This window comes from Gorilla gorilla, chromosome 19 (genome assembly GCF_029281585.2).
Source record: "Gorilla gorilla gorilla isolate KB3781 chromosome 19, NHGRI_mGorGor1-v2.1_pri, whole genome shotgun sequence".
In the NCBI taxonomy this organism is placed as follows: Eukaryota; Metazoa; Chordata; class Mammalia; order Primates; family Hominidae; genus Gorilla; species Gorilla gorilla.
Genome location: NC_073243.2, coordinates 20,117,305 through 20,139,649, shown reverse-complemented (window position 1 = coordinate 20,139,649; position 22,345 = coordinate 20,117,305). Strand labels below are relative to the sequence as shown.

At 54.0% G+C, this 22,345-nt stretch overlaps 2 protein-coding genes across 9 annotated transcripts in view; one reads left to right on the top strand and one right to left on the bottom strand.

Annotated features, from left to right (window-relative positions):
• Positions 1-12,976, bottom strand: part of KIF1C (kinesin family member 1C) — a 30,118-nt gene extending 17,142 nt beyond the window's left edge. The window contains exons 1-17 of one of the 2 annotated variants that reach the window (XM_055367218.2): positions 12,838-12,968; positions 11,947-11,980; positions 11,023-11,143; positions 10,641-10,773; positions 10,145-10,221; positions 9,592-9,771; positions 8,871-8,936; positions 8,355-8,533; positions 8,154-8,265; positions 7,312-7,389; positions 7,085-7,150; positions 6,928-7,003; positions 6,358-6,436; positions 6,003-6,148; positions 4,127-4,296; positions 3,869-3,948; positions 3,669-3,744 (exon numbers count right to left, since the gene is read on the bottom strand). In XM_055367218.2, the coding sequence (XP_055223193.1) occupies positions 3,669-3,744; positions 3,869-3,948; positions 4,127-4,296; positions 6,003-6,148; positions 6,358-6,436; positions 6,928-7,003; positions 7,085-7,150; positions 7,312-7,389; positions 8,154-8,265; positions 8,355-8,533; positions 8,871-8,936; positions 9,592-9,771; positions 10,145-10,221; positions 10,641-10,746 (1,491 nt within the window). In that variant the 5' untranslated portion in view covers positions 10,747-10,773; positions 11,023-11,143; positions 11,947-11,980; positions 12,838-12,968. Of the gene's footprint in view, positions 1-3,668; positions 3,745-3,868; positions 3,949-4,126; positions 4,297-6,002; positions 6,149-6,357; positions 6,437-6,927; positions 7,004-7,084; positions 7,151-7,311; positions 7,390-8,153; positions 8,266-8,354; positions 8,534-8,870; positions 8,937-9,591; positions 9,772-10,144; positions 10,222-10,640; positions 10,774-11,022; positions 11,144-11,946; positions 11,981-12,837 lie in introns of both variants that reach the window. The other variant, XM_004058365.5, reaches the window with a different exon arrangement.
• A 382-nt stretch (positions 12,977-13,358) lies between these two features.
• On the top strand, positions 13,359-22,147 carry INCA1 (inhibitor of CDK, cyclin A1 interacting protein 1). Of its 7 annotated transcripts, none has more exons than XM_055367247.1 (8): positions 13,385-13,498; positions 15,079-15,203; positions 15,819-15,900; positions 20,012-20,125; positions 20,348-20,387; positions 20,698-20,849; positions 21,333-21,498; positions 21,723-22,147. In XM_055367247.1, exons 3-8 carry the CDS (start codon positions 15,857-15,859, stop codon positions 21,870-21,872), a joined length of 666 nt encoding a protein of 221 aa, XP_055223222.1. In that variant the 5' UTR covers positions 13,385-13,498; positions 15,079-15,203; positions 15,819-15,856; the 3' UTR covers positions 21,873-22,147. The 7 variants fall into 7 exon arrangements, with proteins under 7 accessions (XP_055223221.1, XP_030859410.1, XP_055223222.1 ...); XM_055367244.1 differs by having other exon boundaries at positions 20,653-20,849; XM_004058364.5 differs by lacking the exon at positions 13,385-13,498 and adding an exon at positions 14,036-14,153 and having other exon boundaries at positions 20,653-20,849.
• The last annotated feature ends 198 nt before the right edge of the window (positions 22,148-22,345 follow it).

Genomic DNA, 22,345 nt, shown 5'->3' with positions numbered 1-22,345 from the left:
GTTCTCTCTTCTGGCTTCAGACCACATGGCTTTTAAACATGAGAAGAGTTCATCCTCACCACCTTGAGAAAAATGTAAAAGTGAACTACCTTAAGACACCTTCTCACCAATCACACCGGCAAAGAGAAAAGTCTTACTAAGCCAGAATGTGGGAAAGGGCGAGGGGAAATGGGCTCTCTTGTATGTTACCCTCGGGAGTATAAATTGGTATGGTTCAAAAAATTAGCCAGGCGTGGTGGCGGGCACCTGTAGTCCCAGCTACTTGGGAGGCTGAGGCAGGAGAATGGCGAGAACCCGGGAGGCGGAGCTTGCAGTGGGCAGAGATTGCACCACTGCACTCCAACCTGGGCAACACAGCGAGACTCCATCTCAAAAAAATAAATAAATAAAATACAATAAAAAATAAAATAAATTGGTATGGTTATAATCTTCAGAGGGCACTTTGGCAATATAGATTAAAAACAAATTTTTTTTTTTTGAGACGGAGTCTCGCTCTGTCACCTGGGCTGGAGTGCAGTGGCATGATCTCGGCTCACTGCAAGCTCCGCCTCCCGGGTTCATGCCATTCTCCTGCCTCAGCCTCCCAAGTAGCTGGGACTACAGGCGCCCACCACCATGCCCGGCTAATTTTTTGTATTTTTAGTAGAGATGGGGTTTCACCTTGTTAGCCAGGATGGTCTCAATCTCCTGACTTCATGATCCGCCCGCCTCGGCCTCCCAAAGTGCTGGGATTACAGGCGTGAGCCACCACACCCGGCCTAGATTAAAATTTTACATGGCTACCATTTGACCCAAAATCTCCATTTCTAGGAATCTGCTCTACAGATAACACCCATTTGTAAGACTATGCATTGTAGCCTTTTTTGTAGTATCAAGGAATGGGAAACAATCTGAATGTCCATCAGTGGGAAGCTGATTAAATACATTATCCTACATCTACACAATAGAATACCCTGACACCATGAAAAAAAATAAAGGAAGCTTTAAAATAAGGTATGCAGGCCAAGCACAGTAGCTCACACCTGTAATACCAGCACTTCGGGAGACCGAGGCCAGTGCATCATTTGAGGCCAGGAGTTTGAGACCAGCCTGGCCAACATGGCAAAACCCTGTCTCTACTAAAATACAAAAATTAGCCCGGTGTGGTGGTGGGTGCCTGTAATCCCAGCTACTTGGGAGGCTGAGGCATGAGAATCACTTGAACCTGGGAGGCAGAGTTTGCACTGAGCTGAGATTGTGCCACTGCACTCCAGCCTAGGCGACAGAGTGTGACTCTGTCTCAAAATAAATAAATAAAATAAGGTATGCAACTACAACTATTAGAGAGGCCATGAATGTGAGTAAATGTGTATAGTTCTATATAACATATGCCTATACATGTGTTATCTCCTAGACAGCATCTCTAGGAGAACATTTTTTCTTTTTTTTTTTGAGACAGAGTCTTGTCTGTCACCCAGGCTGGAGTGCAGTGGTGCGATCTCAGCTCACCGCAACCTCTGCCTCCCGGGTTCACGCCATTCTACTGCCTCAGCCTCCCTAGTAGCTGGGACTACAGGCACCCACCACCACACATGGATAATTTTTTGTATTTGTAGTAGAGACGGGGTTTCACCGTGTTAGCCAGGGTGGTCTCAATCTCCTGACCTCATGATCCACCCGCCTTGGCCTCCCAAAGTGCTAGGATTACAGGTGTGAGCCTCCAGGCCCGACCCAAGGAGAATATAGTAAGAACCCATAATGGGCTGGGCACGGTGGCTCACACCTGTAATCCCAGCACTTTGAGACTCCGAAGTGGGTGGATCACGAGGTCAGAAGTTCAAGACCACTCCGGCCAACATAGTGAAACCCCATCTCTACTAAAAATAAAAAATATTAGCCGGGTGTGATGCTGTGTGCCTGTAATCCCAGCTACTTGGGAGGCTGAGGCAGAAGAATCGTATGAACCCGGGAGGCTGAGGTTGCAGTCAGCCAAGATTGCACTGTTGCACTCCAGCCCGGGTGACAGTACAAGACCCTGTCTCAAAAAAAAAAAAAAAAAAAAAAAAACTCATAATGAAGGCTGCCTCTGAGGGGAAACTTAAGGGTGGGAAGGATGGAGAGTTACTTTTTTTTTTTTCTATAACAAAATGCTGTAAATTGGAGACTTTTCACTGTACACACCTTTTAGAACTATTAGAATGTTCTCTCTGGTGTGTATTACCTTTATAAGAACAATTAAAACAAGAACCCCCTCCTTTGGTCTCCAGGCTTTGGCAGGTGGCATCTCTGCAAGCTCTCCAAGGAAGAAACCTCCACCCCACCAGTCTCCCCACTCCTTTCTGCTTTTTCTCCATCCTTGCAACTGTGGTGGAAGCGGCCCAGCCCAGGTATACAAAGGTGGCTGGAAGCCATGCTGAGAGCATCCGTAGCCCCTCTTTCCACCTAGGTGTGGCTGGGTCCCAGAAGAGTCTGGCTTCCTCAGAAGGACCCCAAAGCCCCAGGGTACCCAGCCCCAGACAAGACCCCAGACAAGCAGCCTGGCCTACTGCCCACAGCTCTTTCACTCCCTCACTGTGGCTTGGGCCAGGCAAGGCAAAACCCCTCTCCTCTTTTCAGAACAGGGGTTCAGTGATCCCTGCTTGCTTAGTCCCCTAGATGGACCTGACTTTACAAAACAGAGAGGAGCCTTCTTCTGGTAACCCATCACCTCTTCCAGGCAGCCCCCAGTGACACTGTATGGCTCAGAGCACAGTGTATCTGACTTAGGGCCTGATCCTCTGCTGCTTCACACCATGGTCCAGACAGGCTGGGCTGGTTCCCTGGTGGAACTGGAAGTTCACGCTCTGCTCCAACTGGCCTCTGCACCATCCCTTCATTGGTATGCACCGGTACAGCGGTGCTGGCTGTCTATATCCAGAGTCCTTTCTGACTGGTCAGTCCCTATGCCGGATGGTTATTAATATTTGGAGTATCATTCCTGCCTCCACCTGAGCCTGACCTCTCCTGCCCTGCTCCTTCCTTCCTTTCAGCAAAGATTTATTAGGTACCTAAAACCTGGTGGCAGGCACGTGTCAGGCACTGGCGTGTCCCACTCACCCCAACATGTACCCCAGGCTGTTCAACCTCATGTTGGCCCTACTCCTCCATACTTCCCAAGTCCTGTCCATCTTTCAGGTTCCACTTTCCAAACCACCTTCTCCAGGAAACCAGTTGCAGCACAGCTCCAAGCTACACGGGTGCCTCCATCTATAACCAACCCCTCGCTGCACTGGCAACCACTGTCTTACAATGTAGTGCTCACGCCTCCTCTATTCCCTTTAGTCTTGTCTTCCCAAGTTATCCTTTTGAAAAATAGATTTCTTTAGTTATCTTTTTGAGCATGCACAGAATACAAAACTCAAATGATACAAAAGCATGCACAGTGCCTCAGTCTCTATCGCAACCAACCTCCGATTTCCCAGGTCCTCTCCCTCTCCTGAGGCTGACTGTTGAATGGCTGGAGGGAGAAGGCAGGGATGACTAAACAACACGGAGAGGAGGTGGCAGGGGAGGGGACAGAAATGATGGAGGGACAAGCCGGGGACCTCAAAGGGAGCGATCAGGGACAGCACTCACTACCCTGCACCTGCTGCCTCTTTTCTAGGCATCCAGAGAGCTCTCTAGGCCTCCTCGCCCGATTCCTCACTCACCTTCTTTGGAGAGAAGACGCCCACAGTTCCCCCATCCTCCCGGACGGCCACCCCCATCTCAGCCAGCAATGCTTCTCTGTGGGCAGAGGAGAGGCAAATGTCAGTCTTACCTTCACTGCCCGTGACCTCCTTCCCTGTGAGGCCTGACCTCCCCCGCGGCCTCCAACTCCACCCAGGACCCCAACTGTCGGCCCTCACACCTCTCCATCCTCAGGGCTTCTGTCTTGCGTAGCTTCTCCTCCCACGTCTCGTTCAGCTCAGCTATAATCTTCTCTGTCTCCTGGGGGCGTAAGGTGGGTAGGTTTCAGGATGGTCTGGGACAAGCAGACCCAGGGTAGGGACAACCTACCCTGGGGCCATGCTACTCCTAGAATTCCTTCTTTCTCAAGCTTGACTTTGGAGAAGTAAACTCCCAGGAATGCCCAGACCCCCAGCCCTTGCCAGCTCCAGCTTCCCACCTGCAGCCTCTCCATGGCTTCCTCAGGCCCAATCTGGGGCTCCGTGTTGGGGGAGAATGACGGCTCCAGCTCCCCATTATGTGTGGTGGGTGATGAGGGTGACACTGGAGCCGGGGGAGATGACACAGCTGGTAGGGCGCCTCTGACACTCCCTTCTTCCGTCTTCAGGCCTGGGAGGGAGACAGAGGAAAAAGAATGAGGCTAAGGAAAGAAGGAGCTGATGAGAGACATCCAGGAGACCAAGAGCTTCACAGAGGACCAGTCTGTAAGGACTACAGAAGACTGCTGGTCAGCCTCCTACCAGGCAAGGAACCCTCCTACTGCAGCCACGGTAAATGGGCACCCAGTCTCTCTACTTGAACTCCAGGGGTGGAGAGCTCATTACTGAAGGAGGCGGCCAGTCCTTTCCACTATTAGATGATTTGCACCATCAGAAAATTCTTAGGTGGGGCTAGGTGTGGTGGCTCACACCTGTAATCCCAGCACTTTGGGAGGCCGAGGCGGGTGGATCACCTGAGGTCAGGAGTTCAAGACCAGCCTGGCCAACATGGTGAAACGCCATCTCTACTAAAATACAAAAATTAGCCTGGTGTGGTGGCAGGCACCTGTAATCCTAGCTACTTGGGAGGCTGAGGCAGGAGAATCGCTTGAACCCAGGAGGTGGAGGTTGCAGTGAGCCGAGACCACGCCATTGCACTCCAGCCTGGGCGACAGAGCATGACTGTCTCAAAAAGAGAAAATTCTTAGCTGGGCCGGACACAGTGGCTCACACCTGTAATCCCAGCACTTTGGGAGGCCAAGGTGGGCGCATCACCTTAGGTCAGGAGTTCAAGACCAGCCTGGCCAGTCTAGAAACCTCTGTGTCGAACTTTTTTTTCTGAGATGCAGTCTCCCTCTGCATCTTGGCCTCCCCAAATGCTGGGATTACAGGCATGAGCCACTGTGCCAGGCTAAAACCCCCGTCTCTACTAAAAATACAAAAATTAGCCAGCTGTGGTGGTGGGCGCCTGTAATCCCACCTATTCGGGAGGCTGAGGCAGGAGAATCTCTTGAACCCAGGAGGTGGAGGTTGCAGTGAGCCAAGATGGAGCCACTGCACTCCAGCCTAGCGACAGAGCAAGACTCCGTCTCAAAAAAAAAAAAAAAAGAATTCTTAGCTGTGCTGAGCTGAAACTGGCCCCACGTCATGTGTGCTGGTGTTTCTAGTTCTGCCCTCTGGGATAAAAAGTCCTTACTGCTTTCTCTTCTGCAAGAAAATCCCTCAAATGTTGGAAGGCAAACATCCTAGCTACCTTATCCTTCTCTTTCCAAGAACACTCATACTCCCCACACTGTGCCCTTCAGCACCCTAACTATCCTCAATGGGATGATCTCAAGACTGAATGCAGGGTCCATTCCTGACCGTCAACATGGATTACACATCCTCTGATTTGGACACTATTTCCATCAGTGAGGCTGAGCATGACATACTAGAAAGCACTTCACTGAGATCTGTTAGGCTATGGTCCACTTCAACTCTGACGTTTTGCAAGAACTTCTGTCAAGAAAGTCACCCGGTAGCCTAGCCTCTTAACAATTTACTGTTTGACCTGTAAGCATATATTGCCATTTTTTCCAGTAACGGTCATTTTATTACTTCCAGGAGCCTGACAGGTCCCTCTGGATCCTGATCCTCCCCTAGAGAATTAGTCCCTCCCAGCTCTGTAACATCTGAAGACATACGTTCCCTCTCCACATCTGTGTCCACGTCACTGAGCACATGAAAGGTTTCATAGTGTGTGGTCCCTCCCTGGCTCCAGGACTGGGCAAAGGCAAGTGAGGAGGGATGGGGTGGGCCAAGGGGCATCCCTGAGCTGCCCCTTCCTGGAACCTCGACCTTCCAGAGCAGAGGCTGACAGTCCCTGAGCCATCAGCAGTTCCCGCAGCCGGGCTACTTCCTCCTGCAGCTCTCTAATCAGCCGGGCATTAGGGTCCTCGTTGATGATGGCATTGCAGCGGATTTGCTTGGTGCGGTCAGCATACCTGGGTGACAGAGGAGCAGGGTCGGTTAGGCCTGGGGGCAGGGGACCCTTGGTCTGCTGTTTCTCCTTCCCCCTCTCCCAGGTCTCAAGGTATTGTGGCAGGGCTCCAGCATCTCCCCCGTCTCACGAGCAGGGTCCTGAGCAACTCGCCTCTGAACTCCTGGCACTCTTCCTATGCTGCCCCATCCCTGCTAGAGCCAAAAGCCTCACCTGAGGGTGCTGAGAGTCTCCTCGTAATTGATGTCAGCAGGGCTCAGGGCTGCAATCATGGCTGTGCGTGAGTTCCCACCTGTGAATGGAGTGCATGGAAAAGCTTTAGCTGAGGGAGGGGCTAAGAAAAGTCAGACTGGGTCATAGGGCTGGGGCCCACTGCCCAGGCAGGGGTCTTACAGGGTCATGGTCTGAGGTAGGGGAATCTAGTGGGGTGGAACTAACCATGACATCTGGTTATGGGAGGGAATGAGGTCAGGGAGATATATCTGCAGGACAGTCACAGAACCATGGAAGGGGGATGAAGTCAGCAGTGCAGCAGTGGGTGTGAGATCAGGGATCAGGGAGGGGTCATGAGTAGCCAGGTCAGTGAGGCCCTTGGCTTGATGGGAGGGTATGGCCTTGTTCTCAGCATCAGGAAATCTTCAAAGGATGTTCCCTTTGAAGGGTCAGGGGGAGAAGTAAGACAACAGGATTTGGGATTCTCGGCATAGCAAGGGGATTTGTCAGACGTATCAAAAGTTTGTGGGATGTGTCAGGGTCGGCAGAGAAAGAGGAAGAGGCCCTCACCCAAATTTTCCTTGAGCAGCCAGGTGAGCACAGAGTCCCTGTAGGGGATAAAATCCGACTTCCGCTTCTTTGATTGCTGGGGGATAAAAGGAGGAAGGAGGTTAGGGTGGGTCACTCCCCTTTCCCAGGCCCCTTCTTTCCAACACCCAGGTCTCACCATATCTGCAAGGGCCGAGATCACCTTCCCTAGTGTAGTCAGGGACTTATTGATGTTGGCTCCCTCCTGGAAAAGGATGAGGAATGTGGGGATGAGACCCTCTTCTCCCAATCTGATCCACTTCCCCTTCCTACCTCCTCAGTGAGAGTCTCAGGTTCCGACTGGAGACCTCCACATACAGCCCACAACACTGCCCCACAACAAACCACCCTCTGAAGGCCCCTCACCTTCAGGCGCATGCCCCGGGCCCCTGAAGAGTCGGCTCGCTCACTCCCGGCAAGGTCCACCAAACTGATCTTACTGACCTGGGGTCAGAGGAAACAGGCAGGAGATAAGGTGCGGGTGGGGGACGGGGCAGGCAACTCAGAGAAGCACCCAGCAGGAATGTGGGCAGCTGGCAAGGGCTAGAGAGAGCCAGGAGGAGGCGAGGGAGGAGGCCGGGGGAAACAGAATACGTGACAACAGTGAGACGGTGGTTACTCACTCAATTACAAATAGCTACAGGCCCACCGCAGGCATGGACAAGGGACACACAGGGGATCCAAGCCCTGTCCTGGGTCTCGTAAGAACAGCCGGGTGTGGTGGCTCACATCTGTAATCCCAGCACTTTGGGAGGCTGAGGCAGGTGGATCACCTGAGGTCAGGAGTTCAAGACCAGCCTGGCCAACACGGCGAAACCTCGTCTCTACTAAAAATACAAAAAAATTAGCCGGGCCTGGTGGCGCATGCCTGTAATCCCAGGTACTCGGGAGGCTGAGGCAGGAGAATCACTTGAACCCGGGAGGTGGAGGTTACAGTGAGCTGACATCGCACCACTGCACCACTGTACTCCAGCCTGGGTAACAGAGCAAGACTCTGTCTTAAAAAAAAAAAAAAAAAGACAAGCAAACAGTAGAGGGGGACAGACTGATCTGACGGAAAAACAGGGTAGGGGTGGGGCGCGGTCATGGTAGTCCTGAGGAGGCACTCAACCCAGCATGGGCAGGGAGGGCCCAAGACCCTTCTACCATGTCACTGTCCCTGTTGCCAGGGGAGGTTGCATCTGGCGTGGGACGGGGGGCGATCTCACCTTCTCTGAGTCCAGCCCCGTGAGCTGGTCATGGCAGCGCTGTGTGAAGACGATGGTAAAGACAGCATGGGAACGGCTGCTGGTCTCATTCATGTTGGTGGCAGCCACAGTCCTTGGGGGCAAAGGAAGCAGTCACTGGATCCTGCCTCTCACCTTCCTAACCCTGGCCCCCTTGCCCTCTGCTCCATCAGTCTGCCTCACCGTGCTTTATTTCCACAGTCCATGAGGTCAGCAATGTCTGCGTAGGAGGTCACAGCCAATTTGGACAGGTCCTGCACGTAGGGGCCCAGGATGGGGTGCTCCCGGACCCGCAGAGAACCCCGACTCTTGGGGTTCAAGAGGTCTCGTACCCGCTCACAGTAGATCTCCATATAGCTCACCTGAGTGGGAGAAGCAAATGAGAAGTAACAAAACTAGCAAAAACAATGACAACGCAACTTAATCTGACTCCACTGGACATGATCCAGGTGACTGCAGCTAATACACAGTGCGAAGCATTCTGCAGATGCTAGCTCAGCGACCTGCCCAACAAGCCAGGAGGTGCATCCAATCAACAGCATCTCCCAGATGAACATACGAAGATGAAGGACAGAATCACTGCCCCAAAGTCACAATCAGTAACCAGCAGAGCCAGGATTAGATCCCAGGCTGTCTGATTCCAGCAACAGCCCTCAGCAGTCTGGACCCCTCAGCCCCGCCACCAAGACCCGGGCTTACCTCCACAGAGTAGGATAGCTGAGCACTCTGGTTCTCACTAACGCGAGAGAAGAGGTCCTCACAGAGCTGGAGGGGGACACGGAAATACAGAGAAGCTCCTGTTCAGGGCACACCTAAAGTGTCCAGCCACAGGCCAGGCCCAGTCCCAAGTGACCCCATTTAACCCTTGCCACAGCCTTGAGGGAGGGGTTATTCCCATTTCACAGATGGGAAAACCACCTCAGAGAGGTTCCCACTTGCCCAAGATCACAGGCTAGCATTCAGCCAGCCAGGGTGTAAACCCCAGGAGTCCTGACTCCCAAGCCCGTGTGCCAGGTTGCTATGCTGGACAGCCAGGGACAATTATGGTTAACTCTGTTATCCCAATTGGCGTTTCTACAGTTAACACTCTGCTGGCGGTACACAAGCCTGCAGGAGAACTATACTCACAAATTATTATGAAACCAAGTAAAACAGTAGTAAGTCGTAAAACTGGCACTCAAACCCAAGGCTCACTGATGCCAAAGCCCTGCTCTTCTCACTGAGGCTCGTTGCCTCTGATAGGGGCGAAGACCCTTCCACCCCAGAGGGTTGTCCAGCTTGCAGTCAACCTCTATCTCCCATCACCAATGGCCTCAGAGCCAGGTCTCTGTTCCATAATCCTCAGACCCTAGTCCTTCCTTCCTCAGAGGGCAGCTAAAGATGCTCCTGCCCTGGCTGCCCCACCAGGTCCTAGGCATACCTGGGGCACGATGCCTTGCTGCCCTGGCTCCTGCCGCCCCATCATGGTATAGGATTTGCCAGCCCCAGTCTGCCCATAGGCAAAGATGCACACGTTGTAGCCTTCAAAGGCGTGGAGCAGCATCTCTTCTCCAATGTCCCGATACACTTGCTGCTGAGATGCAAACTGGGGGTCCTCCGTCTAGGAGAAAGTGGGGGCAGAGAAAAACAGAGTAACCCTGGATGTCTTTATCCTTCGTGTCTCTGTCCCAAGAGTCTTGCTTCCATCACTGACGATTCCCCAAATGTCCTGTGTGCCCTCCCACCCTCATCATTGTCCTTACCACCCCAAGGATCCTATCCAGCCCCTGCTAGTCCTAATTACCCCAAGGGATTCCGCCTTCCTGTCGAGGCCTCAATCACAGCCTAAGGGTCCTACCACCCCCACCCAGGATCATCCTCCCAATTCACCCTGACTAATCCCCTGGGGGTCCTATTTCTTAACATGTCCCCTCCCCAAGACCTAAATCCTCTGTCTCTCACTGCCTTGCTCTTCCCCCAGCCCAACAACCCACCGAAGTGTGTGACCAGTAGGAGTAGTCAAAGGTGAAGCTTTTGGGGGCATCCTTGCTCTGTTTAGGATTGATGATGGCTGAGGGGCAGGAGAGGGTAAACGAAGGAAAGTCAAGGTCAGGTATTCCCAGTCCCTGCCCATACCCCAACCAGCCCCTGGAATCCAAGCATCCCACTCCTCACCACTGTCCTGACTCTTCTCTCCCCTTTAATATTCCCCACCCCCTCCAGCCACCAAAGCTAATTTTGGCTTCCTAGGACCCGCCCCCACTGAGCTGCCTCCCTGGATTGGGCAATGGAGGGCTCCAGGCCAACATTCCCCCTCCCAGGGACTGGGAACACGGGAAAGGCCAGCCTGCCCCAGCCCCCGCCCTTACGACTAGCACCTGCTCTGTGCCCAGCATTACCCTCCTCTTAGTTTGGCCCAGCGGGACTGGCCTGTGTGGTGGGCCCGGCCTTCCCTGCCTGTGCCCAGCCAGGCCCCGGGGACTCACTCACAGGTGGTGTTGCCCTGCATGCTGACCACACACTTGGCATCCTGGCTGGTCTCACGGGCGTTAAAGGGCCGAACCCTCACTGCCACTTTCACCGAGGCACCAGCCATGGCTCCAGACACTCCTGCCCTCCTCAGCTGGAGGACAGAGAAAGGAGTGGTGGGATCAGAACCACTGCAGGGACCCAGACATTGCCTCCCAGCTTCTTCCCGGAACCAGTCTCTTCACATCTCCCCCAGAGCCACCCAGCCTCTCAAGGACCCAGCTCTTATTCCCTCGGCTTTCCTCCCAAATGTCACTGTCTTGAGAGACTCCCAAAGGTATTTCTGCCTCTCTCCCCAGCCATATTCCAGCTTGCAGGAACCTGGGCGGTCTCCCCCAGTTACCTGGCGTCCTGGCCCCAGACCAGGGGGGCTGTATCAGTTCTGGCTGCCACCAGCCCTCGTAGGGGGAGCCCCATCCTACTCCTGGGGCCTGGCCACACCAGCTGGGGCTCTGGGAGATACCCTGGTTGCGGGGGAAGAGTTGTTAGGAGGCACCTGTGGTTCCAGAGACCCGTCTGGGGTTCCCAGGTTGAAGGGCCAAGGTTACGGGGGGAATAGCAGGAAAAGTACGGACAGCTGCCCCTCTGGAGTGGCTGAATGCAATGTGAATCCAAGGGCAGGGATGGTGATATTTTTATTCCTTGTCACTCGCAAATGTACTGAACGTTCAGATAGAGGACAGAGAGAGAAAGAGGCTGGACAGAGGGCAATTCAGAGAGAGGGGCACATGGGCAGAGACGTGAGGGTGGTGGGAAGAGAGAGAGGAGGAGCAGAGAGTCACAGACACCAAGAAAATTAGAGAAATAAGACAAAAGGCAAGCCTGAGGTCATGCTATGAAGGAAAGAATGGGAGAGGAAAGGAGGAAGAGACACAGCACAGCAAACCCACGGTGTTAAAGAGGCAGGGTGGGGAACTCCGGCGCCAAAGCACAAACTGGGAGCCCAGAAGAGAGACCAGAGAGGAAACTGCAGATGCAAAACCTGTCCTCAAATTCCTCCACAGTGTCGGCAAGGGAGAATCCAGTTTCCACCTGAGGCCCACAACCTCCATGCACCAGGCCGGTAGTGCGGATGGGCAAAGTCCAAGGACTGTAGGTAGGGCCCAGGACTGGGATCCACAGGGCCAGCTGTGTGGGCTCTAAGCCCCTTGCCCAGCCCCCAGCACTTCCTCCTCAGGATCCGGGACAATGGGCAGGGGAGGGTGGGGTCATCCTGTAGCCATCAAACCAACCCTCAGGGCTCCACCCTTGGGGCGCCCAGAAATACCTGTATTTGAGGGTAGAGGGTCCCTGGGGCCTCCCTAAAAGGGAGAAAGAAAAGGAAGCCGGCTGGCTGGTGCCAGCCCCAGCCTGGGGCTAGTGCTATGGCGTCCACTGCCCTGGGGAAGGTGCCAGGCTGGAGCCCAGGAATGTGGGTGATCGGGTGCCCACACCCTGGGAGGAGAGGCTGAGCAGCCCACGCCCACGGACAACAGGGAGGAGGACCACGAAGGATAAGGGATGCGGAGCCCCCTCCTGTGGCCCCAGTGGGCCCCAAACTCCTGTCACGCTGGGCCTCCCCTCACCAGTCTTCCTGGGCAGAGCATGGGAGGGTGAGGGGCTGGTCTGTCCCAGGACAGGAAGGGAGTAGCTGGAATCACAGAAGCTGGCTCAGGAAGAACAGCCCTGACCCCCTAGACCCTGACCAGGGGAGGGAAGGACACTGGTGGGGACAAGCGATGGTGACGCCGTTGCTGCAGCTAATGGGACAGGGAATGGGGTGGCACGGCTGGGGGCCAGCGGGGTAAGGGAATAGAGGTAGGGACAGGGGTCGGCCGGTGCAGCTGTGAAGGAGCCGTGGGGTACAAGGAGGATACTGGGCGGCTGGGGTGGGGCCGACCGGCCCGAAAGGGGGTCTTGGGCCACCTGCACCTTGCCCACCCGGCGGTTCTCACACAGGTCCCCGCCCGGCCTCTCAGGGCGGCCATGCGGACCCGTCCTCCTGTCCAGCCAGCCGGCGGCCGCCCGGGCCTGGCACCTCTCTGCGCCTCCGCGGAACAAACAGCACATGATCCCGACTCTTGAGCCTAGATCGCGCCGCCGGACCCCGGCTCCCCGCCCCCCAACCCGGCACATTCCTCCGCGGGCATCCCTTCCCTCCCCCTTCCCCAGCCCTCACCTCGGCGCGGCGGGGCTCCCAGAGCAGCTCGGCGGAGAGGGACAAGCTTTCCGGGAAGCGTGAGGCGGGAGCGGGAAGGATCCGGGGCCGGTTCGGAGCTGCCCCCGCCCCTCGCCGGGTGCCCGGGCGGCGGGCGGCGGACTCGCGCCCCGGGGGCGGCAGCAGTAGCGGCGCCAGCGGCCGGCGCCCGCCCGGGCAGCGCGAGCTGGGGCGGGAGCGAGGGGCGGGGGACGCGCGAGCGCGCGCGGAGGGGCGGGTACGCGCCGTCCCGGGAAGGAGCCGGGAGCGACCCGGGCTACTCTTGTTAAAGGGGCAATGCTCCTGGCCTGTGGGGCCCAGCGAGCGGGAACGTGGGGAACGAGCTGCGGACGCAGAAGGGCGAGCAGACGCCGCAACCCAGGAGGGTTGCAGACGCCTGAGGAACAGGGAAACGTCGGAGGCTGACCCGCGGGGGCACCCAGGCCCCGGCCCAGTTCCCGTCGCCGCCGTTGGAGGCGCGTCCAGGGGGCGGAGCCTCCTGCCGAGGCCCGCCCAGAAGGTGGCTCCGCTCAGGCCTCGCCCTCAGACGAGCACCGCCCGCCGGCTCCTCCCGCGGCTGGAATCGCCGTCTCTCTCCTCCCCGCCCCGCCGAGTTCTAGAATTCGCCGCGCAGCTGCTTCAGGTGCTGGGGCCAAGTGCGGCCGGCCGTGGCGCGGCTACTCGGGCGCTCTGTCCCCGCCTGGCCCTCAAGTTCGGCCGCCCTGGACGCCGCCTGAGGCCCAAACAAGCCCTTCAGGCCCGGGTGCCGCCTAAGGCCGGAGCTGCCCTCTCAGCCCCGGGGCGCCCCTCAGGCCCCAGCCTGCCCTTCAGCCTGGGCCCACCACCTCAGGGCCCCTCTCGAGGGAAGCAGCCCCCAGTCGTGCCCTCGGGCGGGGCTGCCCGGAAGGTCCGGCCACGCCCGGTCCACCTGTCGAGGGTCCCCGTCGCCCTTTCAGGCGCAGGCCGCGCCCTCCGGCCCGGCGCTTCCCTCCAGCGGGGCTCCAGGCAGCCCCTCGGCCCCAGCCGGACCCTCGGGTCCTCATCCACCCTCGCAGGCCCAGGCCGTGGCTACCCCGAAGTCAACTGTGGAGGATCCTTCCTGGCTTCCTTCAGCTCCATCCTGCCCTTGGATCTAGGTCACCCGCTTGGACCCAACTATCTGAGGCCCGAATGCCCCGCAGCTCCCGCTGCTCCCTCGCGTTCTGCTGACCCCCCTCCGAGTCAGGACATCCCCTTTAGACCCCACTTTAGGCCCTTTCAGCCCAACTCCAACTAGCCCCATCTGCCGCTTCCGCACGGTATACTTCTCTCCGCTTTTGACCTCACCTGCTTTCTCAGCCCATCCCTAGTTCCCTTGGATAAATACTAGTTCAGTGCTACAGTTCCAGCTGGCTGCTTCTGTCCTTCGGGAGCCTATGTGCACTCTCTCCTAACTTATCTAGTATTCTTTTTTTTTTTTTTTTTTTTTTTTTTTGAGACGGAGTCTTGCTCTGTTGCCCAGGCTGACCTCGGCTCACGGCAACCTCCGCCTCCTGGGTTCAAGCAATTCTCCTGCCTCAGCCTCCCGAATAGCTGGGATTACAGATGCCTGCCACCACACCCGGCTAATTTTTGTATTTTTAGTAGAGACTGGGTTTCGCTGTGTTGGCCAGGCTAGTCTCGAACTCCTGACCTCAAGTGATCCGCCCACCTCAGCCTCCCAAAGTGCTGGGATTACAGTCTTGAGCCACCGCGCCCGGCTTTTTTTTTTTTTCTTCTTAGAGACAGGGTCTCACTCTGACGCCTAGGCTGGAGTGCAGTGCAGTGGTGCGATCTTACCTCACTGCAGCCTTGACCTCCCGGGCTCAGATGACACTCCCACCTCAGCCTTCCGGGTACAAGCGCACACGACCACACCTGGCTAAACTTTTTTGTATTTTGGTAAAGAGGAGGTTTCGCCATGTTGCCCAGGCTGGTCTCAAACTCCTGGGCTCGAGCAATCCACCCACTTCCGCCTCCCAAATTGCTGGGATGACAGGCGTGAGCCACTGTGCCCAGCCTTAACTGCCCTTTCTCCCCACCCCAACTGGCCTTCAGGTCATCTTTGGCTGTCCCTATATGCAACTGACCTCCCTGCTCACCTTCCTATCCACAGGCATTCCCAACTGCCCCCTCCTTCCCTGTCACCAGTTGACCATTATGTCCACACTTAACTTTTTTTTATTTCTTTTTTTATTTTGTTAGAGACAGAGTTTCACTCTTGTTGCACAGACTGGAGTGCAATGGCGCGATCTCAACTCACCGCAACCTCTGCCTCCCCGGTTCAAGCAATTCTCCTGCCTCAGCCTCCCGAGTAGCTGGGAGTACAGGCATGTGCCACCATGCCTGGCTAATTTTTGTATTTTTTAGTAGAGACAGGGTTTCTCCATGTTGGTCAGACTGGTCTCGAACTCCCAACCTCAGGTGATCTGCCTGCCTCGGCCTCCCAAAGGGCTGGGATTACAGGCATAAGCCACCGCGCCCAGCCGCTACAAATACCTTTTAAGCTCTCTCTTTTTTCAGCATCCATACATTCTTTTTCCAATCTCTAGATCTGCTACTGGCCTCATCCCTACAGACATTATATGAATGAATGCCTTTTTTTTTTTTTTTTTTTTTTTTTTTTTTTTTGAGACAGAGTCTTGCTCTGTCCCCCAGGCTGGAGTGCAGTGGCGCGATCTCGGCTCACTGCAACCTCCGCCTCCCAGGTTCAAGCGATTCTTCTGCCTCAGCCTTCTGGGTAGCTGGGACTATAGGCGCGCGCCACCACACCCGACTAATGTTTGTATTTTTAGCAGAGATGGGGTTTCACTATATTGGCCAGGCTGGTCTTGAACTCCTGACCTCATGATCCGCCCACCTTGGCCTCCCAAAGTGCTGGGATTACAGGCGTGAGCCACCACACCCAGCCCGAATGAATGACTTCTTTTCCATTATCCTCCCAGCACCAAAAAGGAGACTAACTACCCAGCCCAGTCCAGTCATGCAGGTGCAGGATGATGGAGTCAACCTCATCCCCTTTGCCAAGTGAGTCCTCCCACTGGATGGGGAGCATGGGGATGGGATGGAGGGGATATTGCATGCCTGGGTCTTTCCCTAAGAGGATTAGGAAATAAAGAACAGGAAATGCAATGCCTGGTCTCAGGGGATTGATGATTCATTAATTTATTCAACAAATAGTTTGAACACTACAATGTTCCAGGGACTGTATTAGGCACTGGGGATTCAGCAACTAGCAGGATAGGGGTCCTGCTCTTGTAGAGCTTACATTCTAGAGAGGGGAACACAGAATGTGCAAACAAATACAATTTCAGCTAATGATGGGTACTATTTAAAACATAAAACAGTGGGCCAGGTGTGGTGGCTCACTCCTGTAATCCCAGCACTTTGGGAGGCTGAGGCAGGCGGATCACCTGAGATCAGGAGTTCGAGACCAGCCTGGCCAACATGACAAAACCCTGTCTCTACTAGAAATACAAAAATTAGCCAGGCATGGTGGTGCTCGCCTGTAATCCCAGCTACTTGGGAGGCTGAGGCATGAGAATTGCTTGAACCCAGGAGGCAGGGGTTGCAGTGAGCCAAGATTGTGCCACTGCACTCCAGCCTGGGTGACAGAACAAGACTCCATCTCAAAAAAAAAAAAAAAAAAGGCCAGGTGCGGTGGCTCACGCCTGTAATCCCAGCACTTTGGGAGGCCGAGGTGGGCGGATCAGGAGGTCAGGAGATCAAGACCATCCTGGCTAACAAAGTGAAACTCGTGTCTACTAAAAATACAAAAAAATTAGCCGGGCGTGGTGGCGGGCGCCTGTAGTCCCAGCTACTCGGGAGGCTGAGGCAGGAGAATGGCGTGAACCCAGGAGGCGGACCTTGCAGTCAGCCGAGATCACACCACTGCACTCCAGCCTGAGTGACAAAGTGAGACTCCGTCTCAAAAAAAAGGCCGGGCCCAATGGCTCATGCCGTAATCTCAGCACTTTGGAAGGCTGAGGCGGGCAGATCACCTGAGGTTGGGAGTTTGAGACCAGCCTGACCAACATGGAGAAACCCCATCTCTACTAAAAATACAAAATTGGCCAAGTGTGGTGGCGCATGCCTGTAATCCCAGCTACTCGGGAGGCTGAGGCAGGAGAATTGCTTGAACCCAGGAGGCAGAGGTTGTGGTGAGCTGAGACCGAGCCATTGCACTCCAGCCCGGGCAACAAGAGTGAAACTCCGTCTCAAAAAACAAAAAAACAAGGTCAGGCATGGTGGCTCACACCTGTAATCCGAGCACTTTGGGAGGCCAAGGCTGGTGGATTACCTTAGGTCAGGGGTTCAAGACCAGCCTGGCCAACATGGTGAAACCTCGTCTCTACTAAAAATACAAAAATTAGCCGAGTGTGGTGGCGGGTGCCTATAATCCCTGCTACTCAGGAGGGTGAGGCAGGAGAATCACTTGAACATGGGAGGCAGAGGGTGCAGTGAGCCGAGACTGCCATTGCACTCCAGCCTGGGCAACAAGAGCGAAACACCCTCTCAAAAAACAAAAACAAAACACTATGCTAAGTGTGGTGGCTCATGCTTGTAACCCCAGGACTTTGGGAGGCCAAGGTGGGAGGATTGCTTGAGCCCAAGAGTTTGAGTCTGCAGTGAGCTATGATTACAGCACTGCACTCCAGCCTGGGTAACGCAAGTCCCTGTCTCTAGAAAGAAAGAAGGGAGGGAGGGAGGGAGGGAGGGAAAGAAGGAGAGAAAGAAAGAGAATGGAAGAAAGAAAAGGAAAAGAGTGGAGGGGAGGGGAAGGGGAGAAGAGGAAGAAGAAAGAAAAAATAAACAAGTATAGGCCGGGTGCGGTGGCTCACACCTGTAATTACAGCACTTTGGGAGGCCAAGGTGGGAGGATTGCTTGAGCTCAGGAATTGGAGACCAACCTGGGCAACATAGTGAGACCTCATCTCTGATAAACATTTTAAAAGAATTAGCCAGGCATGGTGGCACACACCTGTAGTCCCAGCACTCAGGAGGCTGAGGCAGGAGGATTGCTTCAGCCCAGGAGTTTGAGGCTGCAGTGAGCTATAATTGGGTCACTGCACTCCAGCCTGGGTGACAGAGTGAGACTGTCTCAAAAAAGAAGAAGAAAAAAAACGGTTTGGATTTTATTCAGTGGAAAAGTTTTAAGGCAGAGAGTGACATGACCAGCCTTTTTTCCTTCAACTTTTTTTATTATGGAAAATTTCAAACAAACACAGTAGAGAAAATAGTATCATGAACCCCATGTACCCTTTTCAGTCAGCTTCAATAATTATCATTGTATGGATAATCTTTTCATCTCTATACCCATCTAGCCCCCTATTTCTCAAATTCTTTGGAAGTACATCGCAAACCTTATATTATTTCGTATGATCATCTCACACAGTTCTGTGCAGAATATATTGTTGGGGGATGGGAATGGAAGCAGAGACGGGGGGAAGAGACCATTGCAACAGTCCAGGAAGGGGAAGATGACCTGAAATATATGGTGGTAGGAGTGGGAATGATGAGGAGTGGTCAAATTCAGGTACACAGTATTTTAGATGTACAACTGACAGGAACTGCTGATGGATTAGATGTGGGAGGTGAGGGAAAGTGAGACATACCATGTTTTTGGTCCCAGCAACTGGGCATTTGAGTGCTTTTCATTGAGAGGAGGAAGGTTGGGGAGGAGATGTTGAGTGGAGCCCAGAGAGGAACCAGGGCTGGATATATAGATTTGGGAGTCATCAGCTTATTGACAGCATGGTACTGGGTGAGATCACCTAAGAAGAGATGAAGACAGAGAAGATAAAGGGCCCCAGGCCTAAGCCCTAACATACTCCATTTCTTAGAGATCAGGAGGGCAATCATCATTCAGCCTGTGGAGTTTGGAAGTGACGAGCACTGTTCTCAAACAGCTCTGCACACTCCTATTTACAAGGATATTAGTCCTTCTGAGATGGGGAGACAAATGAGGTAAACAGAGGTTCTCTCCCCTGGATCCTTGCATTGACCTAAATGAATCCTATCTGTCATATAACCTGAGTAGCCAAGGCCTTCCTCTTTAACAACTCTGCTTGCTAAATATTACCTTCTCTAACTATGAGGTATAAAGCAAGCTTGTCCAACTTGCGGCCTAGGATGGCTTTGAAGCAGTCCAACACAAATTCATAAACTTTCTTAAAACATTATGAGATTAGGCCGGGCACAATGGCTCACACCTGTAATCCCAGCACTTTGGGAGGCCGAGGCGGGTGGATCACCTGAGGTCAGGAGTTCAAGACCAGCCTGGCTAACATGGCAAAACCCCGTCTCTACTAAAAATACAAAATTGGCCAGGCATGGTAGTGGGCGCCTGTAATCCCAGCTACTCGGGAGGCTGAGGCAGGAGAATCACTTGAACCCGGGAGGTGGAGGTTGCAGTGAGCCGAGATCGCGCCATTGCACTCCAGCCTGGGTGACAAGAGTGAAATGGTCTCAATAAATAAATAAATAAAATAAAATATTATGAGATTTTTTCAATTTTTTTTTTGAGATGGAGTTTCTCTCTTGTCACCCAGGCTGGAGTGCAATGGCATGATCTCGGCTCACTGCAACCTCCTCCTCCCGGGTTCAAGTGATTCTCCTGCCTCACCCTCCCGAGTAGCTGGGATTACAGGTGCCCACCACCACGCCTGGCTAATTTTTTGTAATTTTAGTAGAGACGGGGTTTCAACATGTTGGCCAGGCTGGTCTTGGACTCCAGATCTCAGGTGATCCACCCACATCAGCCTCCCACAGTGCTGGGATTACAGGCATGAGCCACCACGCCCAGCCAGTGTTAGTGTACTTTATGTGTGGCCCAAGACAATTTTTCTTCCAATGTGGCCCAGGAAGCCAAAAGATTGGACATCCCCGATATAGAGCTTAAACTCAGTGAGATCTGAGGGTCAAACTATAGCCAATCTCCACCCTCAACCCAGCTTCAATTTCCTTTCAAAGCAGAGGCCTTACCACCTTCTTCAGCTAAAGTGGTTAAGAGAGGACATAGCCCGAGGGAACCCGGGCAGCTTTATAGTCCCATGGAAAGATGGCCCCTGAATCCTTGGGATGAGTAGACTGCTGTAAGGGAAGAGCCAGACCCGAGCCTACCTTGTCCTCACCTCAGGTGTTCCAGGGTGGTCAGCCGATCTCCACCCCCAAGGTTGCCTTCCCAGAGCCTCAGACCCATGCCCCAGCGTTATGGAGATGTCTTCTGGAAGAACCTTAATCAAAGGCCCAGGTGAGTAGAGGAGAAAATGGAAACTAACTGGATGTGGTCTTAACTGGATTAAACTACCATAAACCCATATAGCAATAGGCCCTAGTCTGGGGTTAATTTCCCACTGGCTGGTGGACATTGTAGCTCCTAATGACAGAAAGGAGGTTGGGAGAGATTATTAAAGAAGCAATATGGATGGACATGTCCCCTCTGCACTTAGAGCCCCCTTTTTGTTCTTCACAGCCCCACTTGGCTGGAGGAGCAGCACATTCCACCCATGCTGGTAAGACAGACCCTCTGCCGTTCAACATTTCTCTGTTAAAATTGCACCCACTGCTATCCTGTCCCAAGCTCTCCTTATTACCGCTTCCCTCTGTTATTCCCCAACCAGTGCACTGACCAGGCCTTCCTTTCTATGAATCAGTCATCAGGTTTTCGAGATCACAGGGGTCTTCCCAAGACCCCAGACTCCCTACCTAGTTCAATCCAAGCTCCCTTGAGAGAGCCAGTTCTTTTTTCTAGCTCTTTTTCCCCATTCTCTGGCACAGAGAGCCACTGGTTGCTCCCAGCTTGGTCTGTATCCTCCTGAGCAGCTCCCACCCCCTGAAATGCTTTGGAGAAGAAAGAAGAGGAGGCCATGTTTGGAAGGAATGCAGCAGCAGGGCCTTGGGGGAGTCCCCGCCCGGGTGAGGGCTGTCACTTACCACCTGGAGGACCTAAGAAGGCGTCAGAGCATCATCAACGAGTAAGGAAGGGAGACATCTGGGTTCTGGGAGTCACGCAGGATTTGGGGGCAGAACAGTTTGAGCTAAGGAAGGGGTTGACAGCTTTGAGGGGAGGTTTGAGGGGAGCTTTGAGGGGAGGTTGCTTGGAAGGAAGCTGTGGGCTTTGGTGTGATTGAAACAGATTTCTGTAATATGGAAAGAAGGAGGGAACTGCAGTAAGGAGGATAAGCCACATGAGCTGGAAGGAGTGGAAACTAGATCACTGAAAACAGGAAAGCAAACCATAGAACTGGAGGACAGTGGGGAGGTTGGGGTCACCTCTGGGTTCCTAGACATTATGCTTCAGTCTGAGGGGAGCAGAAAATTGGGAGTGGAGGGTTAAAGGTCAAATGACAACTCCCTGGAGTCCCAGCAGGAAGTATTTCAGAACAGAAAGGTGAAGAATGGAGAGACAGGAAGCCTGGCCTCCAGGCACTTCTCTCCTCAGCCTAAAGTCTCCACAGACTGAAGAAGGCCCAGTGGGGCAGCTCTGGGGCTGCATCTGAGCCAGTGGTGCTTGGCGAAGAGGGCTGTGGATTCCCCAGCACCAATGAATACCCTGATCTGGAAGAGGAGAGAGCAACCTATCCACAGGAAGAGAACCGTTTTCTCACTCCTGACAGGGCCCAGGTATTGTTGGAGTGGAACTGGGTGGAGTGAGGGAGTGATGTAGGTCTCTGGTCTTGCATGGAGATGCAGAAGCTGAGAGCCAGGCTGGAGAGCTGGATTTGAGAGAAACAAAAATAACATAGGTGAGAACCAGAGACTTCGAGGTACCTAAGCTTGGGTACTAGGAAATCTGGAAAGAAGACCTACTTTTCCATTTTCTTTTTCAATTTCTCTCATTTTGACAGCTGCTTTGGTCTCCCTGGAGTCCCCTGGATCAGGAGGAGGCTTGTGCCTCCAGGCAGCTGCACTCTCTGGCCTCGTTCAGCACTGTCACAGCCAGAAGGAACCCCCTTCACAATCCCTGGGGGATGGAGTTGGCAGCGTCTGAAGAGTAAGGAGAAACCACCGATGCCGAGAGGCTAGTGGTGCCCCAGGGACCCAAGACTAGTTCCGTCACTAAAGTCACCCTCATTGCTGACATGAAGGCGTTTCCCCTTCCTTAGTCTCTCCAACTGCCTTTCCCATCCTCTGAACTAGGCATGAACAGCCCCCCTGGGCTCCCATCTCAACCCACCGCTCTCACAGGAGCACCCCAAGTCCTGTTTTCCTCCAGGCCCCGCTCCTGGCCTTGTATTCTCTCTGCTCTGTTATTAAAAAGCAAGCAAGTGGAGCCCGAGTTGTCTTTCTTCTTGGGATGCAGCGTTGGAGAGGCCAATGGGGAAGGAGGGCTCCTTTCGCTTTCTCGAGGACCCAGCTACAATGAAGTCGGGCTGGGTCCCCAAACAAGGAGTCTTGTCCGAGGCGAGAAGGGTCCTGCTCCCAGTCCAGCGTTCCTCACCCGGCCCCTCGCGTTCCAGCACTGGTGGGC